Raw genomic sequence first — 15,027 nt, forward strand, 5'->3', positions numbered from 1 at the left:
TTATACATCCATGGCCCCAGAACATCAGCACCTGGACAACCAAACTAACCCCCTGCTCCTGGGTCTCCCCCACACCCAGGCGTTGGCAGGGGTGGTTCTGGTATGGCTCTACATATCCACTTAATTTCCCCTCTCCCACCCCCTCAGGCAGGAAGCTGAGGCCTGTCGGGGCCAGGGCACATCCTGACCTAAACACACATTCACACACATAGGGGCATGGATCACTCACGTGCTTCTCTCCACACCCACCCACCCCAACCCACAACCCAGTGGCAGGGAGCGAGGCCTCCCATTTTCAAAAGCGCTCTTGGGAGGACAATTTTCTAAACGTATCCTCCTTCCCAGAACATATTCCCAGAGGCGAACAATAGACAAATTCCAGCCTGAGCAGAGCACTCTCCCAGGAAGGGGCTGGCTCACATGCAGAAAAATGCCCCAACAGGGGCCACAGGGCGATTCTGACACAACCCCTGGGAGTGCCAGCCTAAAGCACAGGGTGGCACACACATCCCCAAGGTCTCCCCAAAGGATCTCAGATGCTCTCAGGAAAAACCTAAAAGGTGTCATGCCCCTTTCCTCTTTCCCTGAGATCCTCACACCTCAGAGGTACGGAGGACTGCCCCACTCCCCCATGCTCTCTTCCAGAATAGGTAACAGCCAGGAGTATGTTGCTGCTGTTCCCTACACTTTCTGGGAAAGAACTCACATTTCCTAGAGGCCATAGGATCCCCACTGACAGCTTGGTCAGGTTCATCAAGTCTCCATGATTACGCCTCATTCCACAGGTCAGGGCAGGCCACAGAACACAGGCCACAAACCCCAGGCCTTCCATAAGGATCCTTTCCTTAGCAGGAAGAGGGCTTTTTATTTCACTTTAGAAAATTCACGTTCACAAGCTCCTGGCATAAGTTAGAAACATCTAACCCCCACTCTGTTGAATCAATCTAAAAACAGAAACAAAACAAAAACACCTCCAAAACAAAGCCCTCCCGTTCCCTAAATTGAGTTTCTCAGGTCCTGCTGGAACCTTACACACCCTCAGGTTTGGGGCGGGGGAGGCTGTTTCATGCTCATCCTCCCCTGCGCAGAGGCCAGAGAAGAGCCTGGCTCAATAATATGCTGTCTCCAAGCACACAAACACCAACACTCACACACACACACCCCAGATCATTTTTTTGAGGGTGGATAGGATGATGGTGTTGGGAGCAGAGAGAAGCAAAGAGTATGGTTAAGAATAAAACCTACATTAGGTTTCATCCTCAGTCCTTTCTCTGCAGCTCTTCTACTCCCCCCAATTCTTTGTTGGGTAGGAATGGCCATCAAGAAGGAAGCCAAGATCTTGTTCTTTGGGACCAAAGGCCAGACCCCTATCTCCTCTACCTGAATACAGTGAAAGGACTTGGGCAGAGAGAACAGCTCACACTGCTCAACTGTCATGTCAAGGGACACCAAATTCCTTTGTTTCCTGAACAGCTGTTACTCAACTTAGGACTAGTCTTGGGTGGTTCCAAAGAGGGCACAAGGAGGAAGAACTACTTTGATATCCATGACTCCCTGGCTCAACACCCCTGTTTGGCTTAGGAATCAATGGCAGCGAGGTAGCCACAAACTATTTCCAAGGTCAACTGCCCAAAGAGAGAAGGAAAGGGCTTCATGAGCCACTGTCACCCAAGTTTCCTCCAAAAGGCACTTAGGCTGACCCCATTAGGTACCAGTGTGGCTTGGTTCATTACAACATCCATGGGCACAACTCTTACTCTTCCCTGGAGGAAATAACAGGTACCTGTCCACTCTTCTTGGATCCAGCCCTCGTCTGCTCCTCCTACTGTTCTTCCTTTTGTCCCTACAGTGTATAAGGAAGCCAAAGTAAGCTCAGCTGCCATCCCTGATCCTATTCTCCTTCAAACAGGAGGTAAGGGGCAGGGCTGTGGAACACTGAGGATCAATTGCAACTAAAAACTCAATTCTGGAGGGCTGGACCACCCATCGTCCCTGTGGCCATGGTTCTATACCTCCAGATTACCTGTATCCACAGTGTACCTGCTGAAATTGCTTTTGGATAAACAAAAATAAGAACAGGACAAACAAATAAACAAATCCCTCTCCCAATCTTTTTCATTTCAGCTGCCAGTTGGAGTCCAAGGTTGTGGGAGCCACATTTCAGTCTTGGTCCTGTACCTTGAGTCCCCCACCTATGACCTCAGCCAAGGGTCCAGGGACTAGCTTTCCTGCCCAGGAATGCTGTAGGAACTTCCCCGAGATACTCATAGTCTCAGATTATTTACAAAGCTGAGGCTCTGGGGCTGTTGTCCCCTGATGCACTCTTCTGGTCTCCTAGGTCCACTCCTCCAGGAGGGGACAGGTACACACGGGGTGGTGGTGGGACCGTCAGACCAGAGGAGGGTGCGTTCTTCGGTAGATTCTTCTCATCACTCCCACCACCCAGGGCCCCTTGCGCCTATAGAGAAAACTGCCCGTCGGAAGTCTTGGACTGGCACCCTTGGCACATCCGTTTGTGTCTGAGTAATCGATCTGTCCGAGAAAAACACTGAGAAGAAAGGGAGGGTTAAGTGCCTGAGAGGAGGAACTCAGATACCTGTTGGCTAGACCTGTCTTCCCCACACAGGAGGCATATAACCAATTTTATGTTGCCTCAGAACGTACACAGATGGCATGAATGCATAGTGGTTAAGAACAAATAAACTGAGAAGTCTGAATCTTGGCTCTGCCACTAAGTAGCTGTGTGACTCTGGGCAAGTTACCTAATAGTTTACAATCTGCACATCTATCTGAAAAATGGGGCTAAAAGTACCTACTCAGACTGTGGCTCCTTCATTCATCAAAGTTTTATTGAGTCTCAATCTCAAGGCAGGTACAGTTCTTGGGGCTGCAGATACAAAGTGGAGAACCAGAGGGACAAAATCTCTGCCTCATGGAGCTTTCATTCTAGTGTTCTGAAGACTCAATGTAAGAGCATGGAGCAAAGCTTGAGTCATAGTGAAGCATCCAGGAGGTGTTATCATTTCTTATCTTTTGTCCTTTGTTTTGATCCTGGCTCTTACTTTCTCATCAGATCAGATGCTGACTCTCAGCGCGGAGATTACCTTTCTTCTTCCAGCTCTGAAGTTTGAATTCTGACTCTGCCCTTGACCTGCTGTGTCCTTGGGAAGCTTAACCTCTTTCAGTCTGTTTTCCCCCATGTGAAATGAGAACATCAAATTATGGAATGAATGTAAGAATAATCTATGTCAAGGATGCTCTCATAGTACCTGGCATAAATTAAGACCTTAAGAAATGCTATTATTATTATAATTTTTTATTACAATTATTCTAATGGCCCCTCCCCATGAGCAGTTGCGTAAGGCCAGGGAAATACACCTCACCCTGAGGTCCTGACTTGATCATGGCCTTTGTCGGGCTGGGAGTGGTGGCTGGGCCCCGTTCTTTGGGAAGGAAAAGTTTCTGTGGAGGGTGGATGGATGGCATGAGAGCTTACCTGATGACACCGTTCACACTGGTAGGGCTTTTCACCACTGTGCACACGCTTGTGACGCTCCAAGTGGTACTTCTGAATGAAGCGCATATCACATACATCACACTCAAATGGCTTCTCACCTGGCCCAGATGGAGAGAGAAGTTAATATCAGGAGGTATGCATGGCAGGGACCTCGTTCTAGGTATTTTCCCAGAAATTTTAACTTTTAGCAATGTGCAGACACCTAATGGGGAAGGGTCCACAAAGCTGCTGGTCTCAGTGACACTAGATACAGAGCCATGCAATCTCTATCTCATTCATTTTCCTTCTTCCTTTACTTCTAATACCCTTTAAAGTAAACCCAACAAAAAAAAATAACATAAAATAAACCTAATCACACACACACACACACACACACACACACACACACACACACACACACACCAAACTATCGACTGTTCTCCTCTCCTTGAATCTGAGAAAAAACTTACCGGTATGAATAAGGATGTGCCTCTTGAGGTGGTAACTGCTCCGAAAGGCTCCAAAGCAGTGTTCACAAACAAAATTTTTGGGAATCTTTACTTGAAAAGAACCATTTTGTTCCACTACTACAACCTGTGGGCAACAATCAGGCACGTCGTAAGGCTCTCTCTCTGTCCCCTTCTTGCCCCCATTCTACTCAGGGTCTATTCCAGCTGCTGGACAAAGTAACCCCTCTGATGCTGCCATCTCCCGTATCCCCTACAGTTCAGAGATCCTCCAAGAAAGGAGGGGGGTGGCTAAGCTACCTGCCTTGTCAAACTCAATATACATATTTTTCAAATCCTCACCTGAGGATATTTTTCCATTGATTTAAAAAAATATATATATCCCTATTAATTTCAGAGAGGAAGGGAGAGGGAAAGAGAAATAGAAACATCAATTTTGAGAGAGAGTCATTGATCGGCTGCCTCCTGCACGGCCCCTACTGGGGATTGAGCCCACAACCTGGGCATGCGCCCCCTAACCAGAATTGAACCCAGGACCCCTCAGTCTGCAGGTCAACACTCTATTTACTGTGCCAAACCAGCTAGGGCTCCATTGATTTTTAGAGAGAGTGGAAGAGAGAGGGAAAGAGAGAGCGAGAAATATCAACGTGAAAGGAACACATCGATTGGTTGCCTCCTGCACGAGCCCTGACCAGGGCCCAGGTTGGGGAGGAGCCTGCAATCGAACCTGGGATCCTTCGGTCCTCAGGCCATCGCTCTATCTGCTGAGCCAAACCAGCTAGGCAAACTCAATATTTTTAATGCGACCCGAGGCGTAGTCTGCCTGTCCTTTGACACAGGATCTCATGCTTCTCTAACCTTCCTTCCCTTACCAAGGATGTTCTGAAGAAGGTAGAGATGAACTACCAAAGTGGTCTCTGGATGAAATTAGGGTGACACAATCATTGGCTATGAGGGACCAAAAGAGGTAGGGAAAGCTCCAGGTTGGGCCATAGAAGAAAGATTACCCCATTACCAAACTACCAGTTTGTGGATAACCCCATTACCTGCCTTTTTAACAGTCTTTTTTGAATGAGAGGCCTCAGCCAAGCTGTCTTCATCTTTGCGGCTCCGGGACTTATCGCTGTCTTTTCGGTGGCCCTTCGAATACAAATCAAATCTAAACTCACAGTCCATCTCAGAACCCAAGACAGAAGACCAGATGCTACTTTTAGGCAACTTGTAAATGAGAGTAAACCACCTGCCCAAAGGTTAAGAGAAAGTACTCATCCATTTCTTCCCCAAGTATTCTGGGTTTAAGGGGATGTAGGTATAGAAAAGACCCTTCTTTGTTCTCTAAAAAACCCATATTCATTCATTCCCCAACTGGATCCCCTTACCCCACTTCCTTAAAGAGAAGCACTGAGGAATCAAAGCTTGGCATCTCCTGGCAGAGAGCTTGGGCCACCCGACCCCCAGGTGCCACAATGGATTCCAGCTCTGTACCTGACTGGAGCACCTCAGCACATCAGGGCTACCTGCCCGCTCTCCGTTCTCGGCCTGCTTGCTGGCAATCTGGCTCAGCATCATCTTCTTGCTGGCTGCAGTGGGAACCAAACTCACACCTGCTAGGCCTTCACAAGCCAGGAGACTTGCCTAAGTTGAAAGGAGATGAGGTATCAGGTCACCTGGCAGGGCAGAAACAGGCTGCCATCCTCCACAGAACTACCTTTTACAATCCTACCTATGAACAAACTGCTCTACGGACGAAACTCTGCTTCCTTCAAGAGTCCTCCCTAACTCATCTCACCAGGAATTAGTTACTTATTTTGTCATCCATCATTTAGATATAATAATCAAGTATTATTGACACTTTTATCATTAGCGCTGTGCTAGGTACAGTGTGGGTCTACAGGTTACTTTGAAGTGTTTCTAGGTCTTGGGAGTGGGCATGAGTCTGTCCTGCTGACCCACTGAAATGGGAGATTTCTAGAGGAACTTCCTCCTTCTCTCAATAACACTCAGTTTTACAGAGCCCACTAGCGCCAAGTATATATTCTATCAGGTTCCACAAATGTTTATCGGTAAAATTAGGTTATTTCTCTCTTTAGATTTTAAATCTCCTAAGTGTATCAATTATAACAGACATAAAAATTAAACAACTTGGAAGGATTTGGGAGCTGAATGTACAATTTCTGTTCACACACTACCTGGCCATTTATATGTGTGCATACCCGTATTTTTTCACATTCCTTGCTCGACATATAGTTTAAAATTACATAAGGAATGTTTAAGAAAATGTCCTCTTTCCACTGTTACATTCTTTAAATTGACTGTTTAGCCAGCACTAGAGACTATACTTTTCTTACTGAAGGAACTTTTAAGTAGTAGTTGGTCAGCAAACTTCCACAGTGATTTATAAAGAAATTCCTTTTAGATGATCAGTATATCCTGGAACCCCTTCTTTCACCTTCAAAGACTTTGGACTAAAGGATCTGGAGGTAAAAAAAAAACACAACACGCAACAACTTAGCCTTGCTGTTTGCATTATATAATCTTGGGCAAATTACTCCACCTCTTTAAGTCTAAGTTTCCTTAAATGGAAAATATTTATCATAGTATCTACCTTCACAGGGTTAAGAATTAAACTAGGATGTAAAATGCTCAGCTGTGCCCCACACAAAGTTAGTGAAAGGCAGTCTTCTCAGAACGAGAGTGAACATGATGCTGTGAAAGGGGTTGCAAACAGACAAAGGAAGAAACTAAAGGGCTCCTATTCTGCATGGAAGGGAGGAAGCTATGCACGCAGCTGGAAGAAAGCCAATTATACTGCAATCAGGCTGTCATCCTGGTGAGACTGGTAGGGGAGGGTCCCTGGAAGAAAGCTGAGAGAGGCTCTAGAGATCCCTGCACATAGCTTTCCTACCCAGACGATGAAAATATACCAATAGCCTATCAGGTCATCCTCTCTCCCCAATCCACCCTGTATCCCCACAATGGCAAGTACCTTCTAAATACACTGATGTCACTCTATTTAACATTCTTCAGAGTTCCCACTCTTTATAGAATAAGGTCTAATTCCTTAGCAAGGCATAAAAGACCCTTGGGTTACACTCTGCTTAATTCTCCAGGAAACAGCTCCCTCACCCCAATTTTTCCCTTTCTCTCTATCCTAACCCCCAACCACCCCCCCATTTGAATCCTTCCCTCAACGTAGCAAACTATCTCCATACCCCCAACCTCATCACATCATCCCATACCTCTAAGTCTTTGCCCATGAAGTTCTCCTTGTCTGAATGCCCTGTTCTGATTATTTAGCAAAATCCTATGCATCCTTCAAGATTCATCTTCTTTTTCCATCCAGGCAGAGGTATCATTCTCTCTTCTGCAGTACACATATCTCAATTATTGCACATTCCTTCAATCAACAGATTCACTGAATCTCTACTATTAGCCACTATGCAAGGTAGTGTGAACATAAAGATTGGTAACAGACTGTCTCTCCATCTCACCCCCTCACCCCCCACCCCCCAAGCACACCTAACCTAGAAGCTTGCTGGGGACTGGGAGGTCTTATTCATTTTTGTATCCCCAGCACAATGCCTTGCATATAACAAGAGCTCAATAGATTCCTGTTGAAAAAACAAACAAACAAACAACACACAAAGGAAGCATTCACAAGACTGTTTACTCCCTCGCGCCCCTCAGCACTTAATGTACCAAGTGTAAACTGAGTACCTGTTGCTTTGCAAAGGTCCCATCAGTGCCTGTGATGCAGTATAGCCTACCTCCTTCATTTGACTGGAAACTCCCTGAAGGCAGGGGCTGTGGCCTGTCTCCTTTCCTTCCTCTAGATCTCCCCCTGGTGCTTAATACAGAGCTTGGCTCACTGGGTTGGTCAGTATGTTGACTAAGGCAGCATTTAAGAGTGAAGCTGCAAACACGCTTCCCAGTTATCTTGAAGGAGGAGGACTCTAGAGCTTTTTACCTGAGCCATGCCGAGTTCTCAATGCAACCCCAAAGTTCTGGGTTTTCTTGATCCACCTTCCCTTAAGACACTGTTGTTGGAAGAACTGTCACCAAATCACTGTAACAACTCCTTCGTGTCCCTTCAGTCCTGCTGCCATATTGAACTGCCTTTGTCGTCAAATAAAACTTAGTGTCCTCCAAATGGAAGAGAGGTGTTTCAAGAATTCCTGGGCTCTGCCTGGCTCCTGCCTATTGTCTGAGGAAAAGGAGTGTGCCAGTCTTGATGTTCCAACTGAATTTTCTCGACGAAGTTCACGATCTGTTTCAGAAACCTGAAACTAGAAAGGGAGATGGGGCTGTTAGGTGCAACATCCTCAGGCTATCCAACCCGTAGTGACCTGAACTGTGTGTGTGTGTGTGTGTGTGTGTGTGTGCGCGCGCGCGCGCGAGCTCTCGCGCCAGTTACCTTTCTTTCTAGGCCGAGAAGAAACCGGTCTCTTGGGAAGGGGGGAGGGGACAGTCAAGAAGAGCAAAAGTAACCGGGGTCCCTTGTGGAGGAACCGCAACTGGCCAAACGCTCGCATTTGCGACCTGAGGAATGGAAGAAGGGAGCGGAGGCCCTGAAGGGGCTTTTGTGCGGAGTGGGCCATCCTCGAACCTCTATTAAGGTGGCCAGAACTGCGGTGGAGAGAAACTCAGGGGCTGCCACTGGGCACTTGGGTGCAGGAGGCAGAAACCAGACTGGCAGCGTGCACCCCGGCCGGGCCACGCGCGCGCCTTCTCCGAATCCGCCCGAAGGTGCAGAAACTCACTGCGGAGGTGGAAGGCAGGCATGCGAGGACTCGCGCTGCGCTTTCCTCCCTCCCTCCCTCCAGCCAGCCAGCCGGGGAGCCTAGCGACGGGATAGACACGCACAGCGCCAAGGAGCGTGCAAGGTGCGTGCTCGCGCCCGCGTTCCCTCCAAGCGAGCCCCCCTTTCTTGGGTCGGTCACGCGGCGGGCGCGTGGGCGGGGGGCGGTGCGCGCGCGCGGCCTCTTCCACTCCCCGGGGAGCCCCCTCCCGTCTCCACGCGCCCCTCCTCCCTTCCCCTCCCCCTGCCCGCGCAGCGCCCCACGGCCTGCGAGCTGCTGAAGCGCTGCTGTCTGCTCGGACGACGCTGCGCTCCCCGGGGCGTGCTCCTACCTGCCAGGCGCGGCCTCCAGCGGGCTCACCCACTGCGCGACGCCTCCTCCAGGCCCAGTACACTGTGCCAACCCCGTGGCCGCCGCTGCCCCCGCCGGGACCGAGGCAAGTTTACAAACACCAACCCCGGGCCTGCTTCCCCGGAAGCACTTTCCCCTCCCCCTCGTCCTCTCCGCTGCACAGCTATATCCACTTCCGGGCTGGGGAGCCTGGCCGGGCGGGGACAGCTAGCAAAGGGGTGCTGCCGAGGACGCAGGGAATGGGGTGTAGCTGGTGCGTGAGTGGGCGGTGCCTTCGCGCAGAAAGGAGGCTGGTGGTACGGCGCATGCGCCGGGGTGCGGGCGAGCCCCACGCGGCCATCTTGACTGAGGGCAGGAACGGAGGCCCAGAAATGACGGAGCGGCTAGGTGCTTTTAAAGGTTTTGCCAGAGACTCCTCAAAAAAGCGCCATCACTCTACCTACGTTCTTCATGGACGTTCTCTCAGTCGCTTTTGAACCTGGTGCCCCAAACAGAGCCAGAATAGTTCGTAATCCCACCATTTCACATAACTCGGCCGAGGTTGTCATTAATTGAGGTTTCCATCAGGCCCAGTCAGCTGGGAGAGGAATTAAGTTTTATAAATTTTTTTAAAACTGTATTTTATTGATTTTTTTTTACAGAGAGGAAGGGAGAAGGATAGAGAGTTACAAACATCGATCAGCTGCCTCCTGCACACTCCCTACTGGGGATGTGCCCGCAACCACGGTACATGCCCTTGACTGGAATCGAACCTGTGACCCTGTGACCCTTGAGTCCGCAGGCCAATGCTCTATCCACTGAGCCAAACCAGTCAGGGCTCCCAGCCACTTTTTGCACACGGGTTTCATTTCCTTGAACAGTCCATTAGTTGAGCCACTGGCAGCAAGTTTTTTCGCTCTTAGGATCATCATAAAATTGAGATAAAATGGAGTGAAACTGTCAGCAATAAGTTTTTACAAATTAGCTCATTTATTTTAACAATTTATGCAACAAAAGGATAAAAGGTAAAAAATGTTTAGTTTCCCTCTCTTACTGCCCCATGCTCCTGAAGGTAGACATTTTTGTCCATTTGGTATATATACTTCCAGGCTTTTTCTGTTCATACAAAAAAATTTTTTTCCCCATTTAGAACATTTTTTGAGCACGTACAGTATGCCATTCAGTGTCTTTTAGACATCTAAGTGAGTTCACATCTTTAAAAAATATATATATATTTTGTTGATTTCAGAGAGGAAGGGAGAGAGAGCGAAAGAGAAACATCAATGATGAGAGAGAATCATTAATTGGCTGCCTCCTGCACATCCCATTGGGAATTGAGCCCAAAACCCAACTGGGAATGAGCTGTGACCTTGTGTTTCAGAGTCAATGCTCAACTACTGAACCACACCAGCCAGGCTCAGTTTAGAATTGTTGCATAGTAGTCCAACTTATGTTTGTACTTTAGTTTTCCAGACCCATCCTGATGAACATTTAGCTTAGTTCCAATTTTTGTCTGTTTTATAAACAATGCTATAATGAACATCCTTATATAGTTAGCCTTTTGCATTAGATAGATTTGTAGAAAGGATATGTGCATTTTAAATTTTAACAAATTCTGTGAAATTGCATTTCAAAAGTTTGTAAGAATTTGTGCATTCACTCAGAACCATGTGTGAGTATCTCCATTTCCTACAACCTTGGCTATACTGGATGCTATGAATTTTTTATTCAGTTGCTAATTTGATAGGTGAAAAATAGTAATTTCATTGTTTTGTTTGTCATTAATAGTGGAATTGAGCATCTCTTGTTTTTTTTAAATATATTTTTTATTGATTTCAGAGGGAAAGGGAGAGGGAGAGATAGACAGAAATATCAGTGATAGGATGGAATCATCGATCAGCTGCCTCCTGCACAACACCACTGGGGATTGAGCCCACAGCCTGACATGTGCCCTGACCGGGAATCGAACTGTGACCTGGTTCATAGATGTATGTTCAACCACTGAACCATACAGGCCAGGCTACTCCCCTATTTTTTCCCCCATTTTATTTTATTTTTAATTCAAATTCTTTTTTTAAAAATTTATTAAATCTTTATTGTTCAGATTATTACAGTTGTTCCTCTTTTTCCCCCCATAACTCCCCTCCTCCCAGTTCCCACCCCACCCTCTGCCCTTAACGCCCCCCCCCACTGTCCTCATCCATAGGTGTATGATTTTTGTCCAGTCTCTTCCTGCACCCCCCACACCCTCTTCCCCCCGAGAATTGTCAGTCCACTCCATTTCTATGCCCCTGATTCTATTATATTCACCAGTTTATTCTGTTCATCAGATTTTTTATTCACTTGATTTTTAGAATCACTTCATAGATATGTATTTGTTGTTCATAATTTTTTTTTATATATTTTATTGATTTTTTACAGAGAGGAAGGGAGAGAGATAGAGAGTTAGAAACATCGATGAGAGAGAAACATCGATCAGCTGCCTGCTGCACATCTCCTACTGGGGATGTGCCCGCAACCCAGGTACATGCCCTTGACCGGAATCGAACCTGGGACCTTTCAGTCCGCAGACCGACGCTTTATCCACTGAGCCAAACCGGTTTCGGCTGTTGTTCATAATTTTTATCTTTACCTTTTTCTTCTTCTTCTTCTTAAAGAATACCTTTCAGCTTTTCATATAATACTGGTTTGGTGGTGATGAACTCCTTTAGCTTTTTCTTATCTGACCTTCAATTCTGAATGATAGCTTTGCTGGGTAGAGTAATCTTGGTTGTAGGTTCTTGGTATTCATCACTTTGAATATTTCTTGCCTCTCCCTTCTGGCCTGCAAAGTTTCTGTTGAGAAATCAGCTGACAATTGTATGGATACTCCCTTGTAGGTAACTGATTGTTTTTCTCTTGCTGCTTTTAAGATTCTCTCTTTGTCTTTTGCTCTTGGCATTTTAATTATGATGTGTCTTGGTGTGGTCCTCTTTGGATTCCTTTTGTTTGGGGTTCTCTGTGCTTCCTGGACTTGTAAGTCTATTTCTTTCACCAGGTAGAGGAAGTTTTCTGTCATTATTTCTTCAAATAGGTTTTCAATATCTTGCTCTCTCTCTCTTCTTCTGGCACCCCCATAATTCTGATGTTGGTATGCTGGAAATTGTCCCAGAGGCTCCTTACACTATCTTCATATTTTTGGATTCTTTTTTCTTTTTGCTTTTCTGGTTGGGTGTTTTTTACTTCTTCGCATTTCAAATCCTTGACTTGATTCTTGCGCTCCTCTGGTCTGCTGTTGGATCTCTGTATAATATTCTTTATTTCAGTCAGTGTATGCTTAATTTCTAGTTGGTCCTTTTTCATATTGTCGAGGGTCTCACTAGATTTATGGAGGATCTCACTAAATTTATTGGCAGTTTCTAGAAAATTCTTGAAAAACCTTAAAAGTGTGGTTTTGAACTCTATATCCAGTAGTTTGCTTTCCTCCATTTCTGTCATTTGTTACCTGTTTCTTTGTCTCTGCATTTTGGCTGCTTTCCTGTGTCGATAGAGTGGCTTTGTGTGCTAGGTGTCCTATAGGGCCCAGTGGCTCAGCCTCCCCAATTACCTGAGGTGGACACTCTTGGTGCACCCCTTTGTGGGCTGTGTGCATAGTCTTGTTGTAGTTATGCCTTGATTGTTGTTGGTATCACTGGGAGGAATTGACCTCCAGGCCAATTGGCTGTGAGAATCAGCTGTGTCTACGGTGGGAGAACTTCTGTGCTGGAAACACCCCTCCAGGGCAAGACTTGCTTCAGTGGTGCTTTGGTGCTCACTGAGTCTGCCCCCTGAGTGTGTCCCTTCTGGATCTGAGGAGTTGTAATATGGATGGTCCCACTCTGACCACTGGGTACACTGGCACTTGGATCTCTAAGGAGGTACTAATTTAGCCTCTGCCTAAGGCTACCCAGCAGGAGCTATGGAGAGATCTGCAGATTCCTCTTCTTTGTTTGGGGTTTGGAGGTGCCCAGATGAGGCCCAGCTGTGAAGCAATGCAAGCTGCTCTGGGGCCTTGGGCCTTCTTTTGGATGTTCTGGGTCTCTCTGACCCAGCTGTAGTTTGTTAGGTAATTTTAGATTGCAAAAGACCAGGTCATTCATGTGCAAAAGCCTCTGAGCACAGCTTGGGTAGGGCGGGGTCTCAGGGAATCAACAGGGCAGAGCAAACAGCTATGGCTGATCTTCAGCCCTGTCCTAAGAGGCCCCGGGTCTCAGTGTCCCATGGTCATCACTGCAAGCACCTCTGAGAATAGTATGATTTTAAAAATATTTTAAATGCATCTGATAAATATTTATCAGATGCATTTAAAATATTTTCTCTTGGATTTTCATTTATCTTTCAAGCTGCCCCCCGAGTTCCACCCGATGCCAGATAGTCCAGTTTCTCCCCATATGAGTCTGGGTCCCCAGAGACTCATCCGGAACTGGAGTTCAGGGCCGTCGGGAGCTTGTGACTCCCTCCCAATTGAAAAAGACAACCGAGTCCTCAGTTGCCAGCCCTTTCCACATGCGCCTCCGTACCTCTGCACTTTACTTCCACACCTCCTCTGGGTCTCAGTGTGCTTTTCTCTTTCCTTCTAGTTGTAGAATTTCCACTCAGCCAGCCTTCCTGTGGTTCTGGATAACGTCCGTTTTGTCTTTTATTTGTATTTTTAAAGTGGTTGTGCGAGTCAGCAATTTCAGGTGTTTACCTATGCTACCATCTTGGTTTCTCCTTAATTTAAATTCTTTATTGTTTAAAGTATTACATGAGTCTCCTTTTCCCCCCATTGACCTCTCCCTGGCTGCTCCCACCCCCTAGCACATATCCTTATCCCCCTACTGTCTGTGTCCATTGGTTATGCTCATATGCATGCATACAAATCCTTTTGTTGCTCTCTTAACCTCTTACCGCCTGTCTTCCCTCATAGATTGGACCGTTTGTTTGATGCTTCGATGTCTCTGGTTCTATTTTTGTTCATCAGTTTATGTTGTTCATTATATTCCATAAATGAGTGAGATCACGTGATATTTATCTTTCTCTGACTGGCTTATTTTGCTTAGCATAAGAGCATCTCTTGTTGTTGTTTTTTAAATTAAATCTTTATTGTTCATATTATTACATTTGTTCCTCTTTTTCCCCCCCATAACTCCCCTCCTCCCAGTTCCCACCCCACCCTCCGCCCTCACTCCCCACCCACTGTCCTCATCCATAGGTGCATGATTTTTGTCCAATCTCTTCGTGCATCTCCCACACCCCTTTCCCCCCCAAGAATAGTCAGTCCATTCCCTTTCTATGTCCCTGATTCTATTATAATCACCAGTTCATTCTGTTCATCAGATTATTTATTCACTTGATTCTTAGATTCACTTGTTGATAGATGCATATTTGTTGTCCATAATTTGTATCTTTACCTTTTTCTTCTTCTTCCTCTTCTTTTTTTTAAAAAATATATTTTATTGATTTTTTACAGAGAGGAAGGGAGAGAGATAGAGAGCTAGAAACATCGATGAGAGAGAAACATCGATCAGCTGCCTGCTGCACATCTCCCACTGGGGATGTGCCCGCAACCCAGGTACATGCCCTTGACCGGAATCGAACCTGGGACCTTTCAGTCCGCAGGCCGACGCTCTATCCACTGAGCCAAACCGGTTTCGGCATTCTTCCTCTTCTCAAAGGATACCTTTCAGCATTTCATATAATACTGGTTTGGTGGTGATGAACTCCTTTAGCTTTTTCTTATCTGTGAAGCTCTTTATCTGACCTTCAATTCTGAATGATAGCTTTGCTGGATAAAGTAATCTTGGTTGTAGGTTCTTGGTATTCATCACTTTGAATATTTCTTGCCTCTCCCTTCTGGCCTGCAAAGTTTCTGTTGAGAAATCAGCTGACGATCGTATGGATACTCCCTTGTAGGTAACTGATTGTTTTTCTCTTG

The 15,027-nt window shown here is 46.4% G+C and overlaps 2 protein-coding genes across 13 annotated transcripts in view; one reads left to right on the top strand and one right to left on the bottom strand.

Annotated features, from left to right (window-relative positions):
* ZNF740 (zinc finger protein 740) lies at positions 1-9,268 on the bottom strand. 10 transcript variants are annotated; one of them, XM_070410161.1, is made up of 9 exons: positions 9,094-9,256; positions 7,731-8,249; positions 7,203-7,327; positions 6,312-6,437; positions 5,449-5,598; positions 5,014-5,103; positions 3,967-4,090; positions 3,497-3,615; positions 1-2,548 (listed from the first exon to the last, which is right to left on the bottom strand). In XM_070410161.1, exons 5-9 carry the CDS (start codon positions 5,530-5,532, stop codon positions 2,459-2,461), a joined length of 507 nt encoding a protein of 168 aa, XP_070266262.1. In that variant the 5' UTR covers positions 5,533-5,598; positions 6,312-6,437; positions 7,203-7,327; positions 7,731-8,249; positions 9,094-9,256; the 3' UTR covers positions 1-2,458. The 10 variants fall into 10 exon arrangements, with proteins under 10 accessions (XP_070266262.1, XP_070266256.1, XP_070266255.1 ...); XM_070410155.1 differs by lacking the exon at positions 6,312-6,437 and having other exon boundaries at positions 7,931-8,249; positions 9,094-9,263; XM_070410154.1 differs by lacking the exon at positions 6,312-6,437 and having other exon boundaries at positions 9,094-9,263.
* The window catches only part of CSAD (cysteine sulfinic acid decarboxylase), a 25,757-nt gene continuing 19,846 nt past the window's right edge, over positions 9,117-15,027 (top strand). For 2 of the 3 annotated variants that reach the window (XM_070410144.1, XM_070410146.1), the window contains exon 1: positions 9,117-9,198. The gene's annotated coding sequence lies outside the window, so the exon portion shown is untranslated. The remainder of the gene's footprint in view (positions 9,199-15,027) is intronic. The other variant, XM_070410145.1, reaches the window with a different exon arrangement.

This window comes from Myotis yumanensis, unplaced genomic scaffold (assembly GCF_028538775.1).
Source record: "Myotis yumanensis isolate MYYU_CA2020_CCGP unplaced genomic scaffold, mMyoYum1.0.hap1 SCAF_3, whole genome shotgun sequence".
Lineage (NCBI taxonomy): Eukaryota > Metazoa > Chordata > Mammalia > Chiroptera > Vespertilionidae > Myotis > Myotis yumanensis.